The 8,591-nt window shown below is 36.7% G+C and overlaps 1 protein-coding gene across 4 annotated transcripts in view; it reads right to left on the minus strand.

Moving 5' to 3' along the window:
* The window catches only part of TRIM37 (tripartite motif containing 37), a 123,570-nt gene that overhangs the window by 46,678 nt on the left and 68,301 nt on the right, over window positions 1-8,591 (minus strand). For all 4 annotated transcript variants that reach the window (XM_019636709.1, XM_019636707.1, XM_019636708.1 and 1 more), the window contains exons 18-19: window positions 7,400-7,594; window positions 1,387-1,695 (exon numbers count right to left, since the gene is read on the minus strand). In XM_019636709.1, coding sequence (XP_019492254.1) covers window positions 1,387-1,695; window positions 7,400-7,594 — 504 coding nt within the window. The remainder of the gene's footprint in view (window positions 1-1,386; window positions 1,696-7,399; window positions 7,595-8,591) is intronic.

Raw genomic sequence — 8,591 nt, forward strand, 5'->3', positions numbered from 1 at the left:
AAAAAAAAAAAAAAGAATAAAAATAAATAAAAGAAAACAAAAGAGATGCATTAAAAGGTAATAAACAGTTCCTCAAGGTAGAAGGATACAAGAGTGATAATCAATTGTCATTTTATACATCAGCAAAGAACAATCCGAAAATGAAATGTAAAAAACAATTCCATTTACAATAGCACTAAATAGAATAAAACACTTAGGAAAAAATTAAAGAAATACAATACTTGCACACTGAAAACTACATACATTGTTGAAAGGAAATAAAGAAGACAAGAAAAATATTGTGTGTTCATTGATTGGGAAGACCTAATATTGTTATTATAACATGGCAGTACTCTCAAACTTAATCTACAGATTCAACACAATTCCTATAAAAATTCTAGCTGTCTTTTTTACATGCAGAAATTGACAAACTGATCCTAAAATTCATATGAAAATGCAAAAGATCCAGAATACTGAAGAAGTCTTAGAAGAAAACATAGGGGAAAAGCTTTGAAACATTGCGTTTACCAATGTTTTCTTGGAGTATAACACGAAAAGTACAGACAATAAAAAAGATAAACTGGACTTTATCAAAATTAAGAACGGTTAGTCAAACTATACTATCAACAGAGTGAAAAGACAACCCACAGAGTAGGAGAAAATATCTGCAAATCATATGCTGACCCAGAATATATAGAGAACTCTTAAAACTCAAAAACAACCCAATTCAAAAATGGGCAAAGGACTTGAATAGACATTTATCCAAAGAAGATATATACAGATGGCTGGTAAACACGGAAAAAGATGCTCAACATCACTAATCATTATGGATGTGTAAATTGAAACCACAATGACATACCACTTCACGTCCATTTAGTACAGCTAATAAAAAAAAGTGTTGGGAAAGATGCAGAGAAATTGGAACCTGTGTGCACTGTTGGTGGGAATGTAAAATGCTGCAACCTTTATGGAAAATACTATGGTGGTTCCTTAAAAAATTAAAACTTGAATTGCCATGTAATCTAGCTATTCCACTTCTGGACATATCTCTCTTCCCATCTCACTCTTCTGTTTTCCTTCACAGCACTTTTTACTAACTAAAGTTATTTTCACCTGTCTACACATTTTGATGTCCAATTCCCACCAAACAAATACATGAGTACCAGATCCATGAGATTAAAAATTTTGTCTTATTTATTGCCCGGTACAGAATAGGCAATCAAGAAATGTTAGCTTTATTATGCAGTAGAAAATAGTCAATTTTACATGGGAGAAGAGGCTGTCTGTAGTTGCAGTTTTAATTCATTGAAAGAGAGATGTTTAAATTATTATTCTGAAAAGACCCTGCCCTCTAGCTTCCTAAATGACATGTGGAGAAACGGCACTAATAGGATCTTTTTCACTTACAGTTTCGTATGTAACAACTGGCAACTGATGACTTTGCCAAGAGCTCCATCCCCAAATCCTGCAATCTGCCAGAGTTTTCGGTGCCACATGCAGCCAGAGCTGCCTGGTCAGCAGAAAAAAGGCTTGTCTGCATGTCTCCAGATGCAGCACTGCTACTTTTTATTTCTGAAAGTGTATTCTTTATATCAGTTTTCATGCATCGGACTTCAGCCATTTGAGTTTTGAGTCTTTTTAGCATCTTTAAGTCAGAGGGAACTCGCCACATTGCCTGCTGCTTCCTTTGATCTTTATCTTTTCGAGAATATGACGCTTCAAAGAGAAAGTGACAACTCATGTTAATACAGACTTTTTAACATTCATGAAATCATTTTGTACTATGAATATATGCAAATTTGATGTGTAAATAAGCTAAGATGCTTTAGGTGGTATCAATAATAAAAGCATACATTAAATGCCATTAAAAAAGATAGTCACAAGTATTTAATTTTATTCACAACTTCAAAGTTAGAATCTGGGTCACATTATAATCACTCAAATCTGAATTATATATTTAACTCTAAATGTTTAAAAAGCTGCCCTAGAGCCTGTGCTTTCTTCTTTATACTTCTCTACTTTTCTCAAATTTTCTACACTGAGGTTTTGTTATGTTCATAATTTAAAACTTTTTTAAAAAACCTAAAAGCCAAATACTTAGTCAAATCTGCTTCCATTATATATAAAAAATATACCAACTACATTAAAAAGTTAATTTACTGAACTACTATTCAATGCAGATGCAGCTATTAAATGCCATGGAAAATCAGAAAAGAATAGTCCCCTAAAAAGAAAAAAGAAAAAAAAAATTTTTTTTAACCAAAAGAATAGTTAGTTCCCTGTCACGGAGGGTCACCAAAGCAGCTGAAGTTGTTTTAATTCCTCCCCTCCCCTCCCCACCCTTACCCAAATATTAAAATGAGAGGCATGAACAAGGAAAATACAAACTTTCTGCTGCAGGAAGGGAAAAAGAGGCAGACGTTTTGGAAATCAAAGAACATTGACTCAAAGCAAAGAGATCAAGCTCCCCCCCTCCAAAAAAAATACCACACGTGTGAGCACACAACCCTCCAAAACGAGACCCTAACTAGACAAACAACAAACCCTTTATTAGCAGGAATGATAGCTGAACCTGCGTATACAATGCAACAATCTTCGCCACGCAAGAGGAAATACAGCAGTAAAAGGTAGACACTGTAGTGTCCCCAACAGTCATTCCCTGTCTTCTTTCTAACCTTGCCAAAAGGACCGATTTTGTTCAGGCATCAGGTGGGCAGCAATGTCCTCAGGAAGGTAGGTCCCTCCTTTGCCCACTGATATGGGTCTGGGACTGGTCTAAGCTTTCCTCTGTGACAGTGGTTAGGGGGGGCACATGACTCAGTGGCCAGGCAAAAGTCTGGGAGGGGCGTACTTCTGGGAAAGATTTTCTGTCCTGATAGGAAGATTTTACTGTGTTTATTTAACAAACATCTATAAAGAGCTCACTGAATGTCAGATACTTTTAAAATATTAAGTCATTTAATCTGTGCATCAATCCTCTGAGGTAAGTAAGTACTATTATTTATCTCCATTTTATAAATGAGGAAAGACACAAAAAGGTTATACGATATACTCAAGGTAACGGAGCTAATAAGCAGAAGAGCTGTAATGCAAAACAAGAACTCCGCCTCCAGAGTTAGTGATGTGAATTATCAGGAACTTTGCTCTCCAGGGTGGCAGGAATAGGGTCTCTTTTCCGTCGTCTTTTTCTTCCTGTTAGTGACACATTTCTGTGAACACATGACACGCAGAGCTGTCGTAGTCATCTTGTTACCGTGAGAGAAGAGGGAAGACAATCACAGGAAGACATCCCCCAGCGCCCTGCCTTTAAGTACCTGATGAACTTGGAATCACTGACCTCCAGATTTCTCAATATCATAATAAAAAGCCTTTATCAGTTATGCCACACTGACAATGAGAAGGCTTCCTGACTTGGCCAAGTTACAAGGTTAATTAGAATGGAGACTCTCATCTGTAAATTCTCTCCTATCATTCAGCTGTAGCCTTCAGGAATGATAGCGCTCTACAGCCTCTCCTCCAGGCTTCAGCATCTGTCAGTGGTGCCACCCTTCTGCTCCCCTAAGCTTCTTCAGAGTCCTCTTTACCACATTCCGACTGGTTGCCAAGCCCTATACATTCTAACTTCACGAGGTTCCAAATATTGCCATAGCCCTACTATAAGTCAAATCTTAATTAGATATTGCCTAGATTAATGTATTCTCTAGAGGTTAAGTAGAACTTTTATGTCAAAAAATTCTAAAGACTTTACCTGCAGCTCTACATATTTTTAATCATATGATTGAGAGAATACAGAGAAAGGTATGAATTTGCCTTCTTATACTAGGAACCACTGAAATAAACTTCTACAATAGTACCTCTGATTAAACTTCCATTTCTGATTGCTTTCTAGGCACTCTCACGTTTCTAAACTACAGTTTGAATCAAACCACTCCTAAACTAAAACAATGGCTCTCCACTGCCCATTATGAATGCCTTCCATAAAATGAACCCAACTTGACTTTCCAGTTCTACTCACCACTACATGCACCTTATAATCTGGTTTAGCTACATTACCAGTTGGTTCTAACTTGATACCTCTTACGATGCTCCTTTTACAGCACTGTAGTTAAGCACTTGCAGTGAGTCTGATAGTAGGTGTTCACTCAATATGAGTTGAAAGAATAAAAGGATAATAAAGGAATACTATGAACAATGCCAACAAATCTAATAACCTAGATGTAATGGGCCAATTACTTGAAGATAATCTGCCAAAACTCACATAAGAAGAAATGGACAATCTCAATAGGCCTGTATCTATTAAAGAAATTGAATCAACAATTAATAGCTTTCTAAATAAGAAAGCATCAGTCCCAAATGAGTTCACTGGTGAATTCTACCAAATATTTAAGGAAGAAAATATACCAATTCTCTACAAACTCCAAGGAGAGAAGCAGACAAAATACTTCCTAACTCAATCTATGAGGACAGTATTACTCTAATACCAAAACTAAACAAAGACATTACAAGAAAACTATAGACCAATATCGCTCATGAACACATGCAAAAATCCTCAACGAAAAATTAGCAAATTGAATCTAAATATGCATTAAAAACAATTATGCACTACAACCAAATGATCCCAGGTATGCAAGGCTATTTCAACATTCGAAAAAATGAAGGTAATCTAACGCATCATATCAACAGATGCAAAGGAACTTCGACAAAATCCGACATCCATTCATAATTTAAAAAAACTCTTAGGAAAGACTATAAGGAAACTTCCTCAACGTGATAAAGAATGTCTACGTAAAAACAACTTAATGTTAACAAACTTGAAGCTTTCCCACCAATATCAGGAACAAGGTAAGGATGTCCCCTTTCACCACTCCTTTTCAACATTGCACTGAAATCCTAGCTAATACAGTAAGATAAGAAAAAGAAATGAGGGCCGGCCAAGTGGCTCGTTGGTTAAGAGCTGGCTTGGGAGCGTGAGCTCTGAACAGCAGGGCCCCGGTTCGGATCCCACATGAGGGCCAGTGACTCTGTGCCCTCTATAGCTAAGATGGTGAACAACAGCTCGAACTGGAGATAAGCTGCCATGAACCACCGTGAGCCACCGTCCAATGGCCAGTGACCGATCTGCCTCACCCGGAAAGAGTGCAATGATCATACCAACATGGGCCAGAGAAGCGATGTCCTCCACAACTAGACTGAAGAACAAAAGGACGGCAACTTGGCGGTTTCCCTTCCCTGATTCCCCAATGCTGTTCCCTCCCCCAATTCCCCAATTAAAAAAAACATTTAAAAAATGAAAGGTATACAGATTCAGAAGGAAAAAATACACAAAGAACTAAAACAGACATCGAAATGCAGGCAAGCATTTTAATAAAAAGAAAGCAGGGTCTTTCTGCAACATTTGCTTTTAATACCCTCTCACGGATAGGTTAATACCATTTGGCTTCCATGACTGTTCTCGTGGTTTGTGTCCTTTCCAAAGGCTCTTCATCTGGGTCATCTTCCACACACTCAGTAAAAACAGATGTTCACCACGAAAATGTCTCTGGCCCTTTTCTGTTGAAAATTTCCTTGATACTCTCTTTTTTGCAATCTTATTCCCTTAGTTTTAGTTATCCAATATCATCTCTAGGCAAGTAACTACCTGTATTCCAGTTCTTAATTTTTAGCTGTCTACAAGGCATCTTTACGTTGCTATCCCACTGGTTATGTCAAACTCAAGATGTTGGCATGCAAGGTTTGCTCTTCCTCTCCACTATTCCCTCCATCTTCTTGTCATTTTAATCATCTGGATTTAAAACTCAAGTCATCTCTAGGGCCGGCCGAGTGGCTCAGTTGGTTAAGAGCTCGCTCAAGAGTTTGAGCTCTGAGCAACAGCGGTTCGAGTCCAGCCCGAGCTGAGCAGCCGCTGAGCTGCCAACAGGTGGCAGGATGGCTCAGCTTAAAAAAAACAAAACAAAACAAAAACCAAAAAAACTCAAGTCATCTCATTTGTATCATTAATTTTATACAGAAAACTAAATTTTTAGACAACGAAGATCTTGTTCTGTTTATATAGCTTGCATTTTTTCCAGTAACACTTGAGTATTTTTCAAAAACATGATTTTACCTTTCTATAAAATATAATATTACATGGTTAAACTGTCATTTTTCAGCCCTAATTGTATTGTTGGATATTTTCAAACAACTGATTGTTTTCTCTTTGGGATATATTACTCTAAGTGAAATTACAAAATCAAAGGGCAGAAATATTTTAAGCCTACTATAAAATTTTCGGTCAGAAAGGTTAAACCAATGTACACACCTGCAGAGCCAGAATTTGACTGTTTCACCAGGTCTTTGCAAACATTGGTTATAATTTAGGCAAAACCTTTGCCAATGTGTTATGTATTTTTTTTTAAAAAGTATTTCTTTATTGATCACAAGAACTACGTGTGATTTTTATTTTCTTTTTATAATTTTATTTTCCAAGTTTTTTACAATATAAATGCCTCAGGAAAAAAACATAAAATTATATATAACGTGACAAGTGTTACAAAAGCACAAGTATAATGTGAAATATACTTGGACCTAGATAAAAGCCAGGTGGTTTCATAAGCTGGTGGGAGACTTTCAGGAAGTATACCTCAGGAAGGAAGAGGCCTAAGGAACCCAGACTCTGTGTCTACGCCCCACTAAGAGCATCTCTCGTTCTGTTTTTCTACACTGAAGCTGTACCTTAGATTTTGTTTGAAAAATGAATTCCGCGGCTTTAAAGAAGCATCACTGTTCTAAATCATTGATTTGATTTGTACAATGCTATTGTTTATGAAGGCAGAAAAATGTTCAGTATATTTTAAAAAGCTTTCCAACAAAAACGGTTTTTAAAATGTGTTATTCAAAGGTCAAGTCTTAGCTGTTCAAAATGATTATGCCTGAGAGTTTCAAAAAGTCCAAGTTGACTACGTAATATGTGTGCGTATATAATTCTCTTCAACAAATAACCTCTGCACATACACCACATAAAATACTGCTGCTAACTGGTATATATTTTTAGGCTACTGAACATCAAAGTGTGAGTAAACCATCTTTTTTCTATATTCAATTTAGAAAGTTCCACTTGGAAGTCAGGGTATTCATTAAGCCTGCAAAACACTCTAAGTCCATTCACAAAGGAAAACTGTCCTTTATTTGGATCAAACGGTCACTTAAGATACAATTTAAATGGCAAATCATAGAAAAACATTCTTACAGGCATTTTGACATTTTTGCACAAAAGACCTTTGAACAGTAACAAAAATTAATTTGATTGATGTCATTTTTATGATAATGAAGTCAATTTGCTATAGAGACATACTGTGCTCTGACACTTAGATGAAATACTTGGATTAAAACTGAAGAGTTCTTTTGAGGAACCACAAAAAAAGGGAAGTCATTAATATTTTACCTGTGGACTGCAAAAATGATGCAGGTGGGCGAGGCTGTAAGCCCCACAAATTTTCCATACTGCTCCGGTCCTTAAGGTCCAACAAATGTATTAAAATGAAAGGATCGATGTCTAATAAACTACTGGGAGCAGCGGAGCATAAATGTGCTCTTCGTGACATTCTACTACCAGCACCAACATAGCCATGGTTACTACCTGCAAAAGAAACAACAAAGATGGAGAAAATGTATGGTATATATTTGCACCAATTTAAGTATACTTAAAAGAAAAAGTAAACTGGTTAATGCTCTTTGAATACTCGTGTATGGACCTGTTTCTTACAGGAGTTGGTTTTAATGATGAGAAGCACAAAGAAGTAACCAGGCTGCCAGAGAGGTGTACAGTTGACTGAGCATTGGCCTCACTGCTATCCACAATTCAGGAGCAACCCTCAACCCTGTCCTGAGCCCCGGAAATAAATAAGTGACAACATATATAATATATACAATTAGGGGGATATGGGTGAAGTAAAGAATATATCCCATAGTCCAGTGGTCTTGGATAAAAGAAAAATCCCCACAATATAACAGATCCCAAGGAACTAGACACCAAGCTAGGGATCTTCTCCAGGTCTTTGGATAGCAAAATGTACAGGTTCGTGACAGTTTGGAAGGTTTTCTTTCTAGCCTAAGTACTGGAGTACAACTTGTTAATGACCGAGGCATAGTATAGACATCTGTAAGCAAATGTCCTATTTGTATCACCTATGTTGGACTAAGCTCCTTAAGCCAAGGAAAACATTAGACTTTTCTCTGGTGCCTCGTACAGTGCCTAGCAAACATTAAGTATGAAAATGTTACTCCTTCAATAAAGCTATTTAAACGTATCCTAAAGAAATACAACATTTAAAAATGTTACATGAAGCAAAGTCTTAGATAATATAGAAATAAAACAATCAAGTACTTATTATTCATGAGTATTTCAAAGAGATCCGGCAGGAAATAACTTAGGAGAAAGTTCAATTATTCAGAAGCTTCAGGCCAATTATTTACTTATATGGTTTTCATCTGTATTCACATCCTCATGTCCTCTTCTTCTTCTACTTCTTCCTCTTCTAAGGATTATCATCCCATTGCCAATTTTTCTTCCCAGCCTCTGTACCCAGTGCAACTCCTATTTTAAAAAGACAGAAAACTATCCCTCCTCCATCTTG

This window comes from Hipposideros armiger, unplaced genomic scaffold (assembly GCF_001890085.2).
Source record: "Hipposideros armiger isolate ML-2016 unplaced genomic scaffold, ASM189008v1 scaffold_29, whole genome shotgun sequence".
NCBI lineage: Eukaryota > Metazoa > Chordata > Mammalia > Chiroptera > Hipposideridae > Hipposideros > Hipposideros armiger.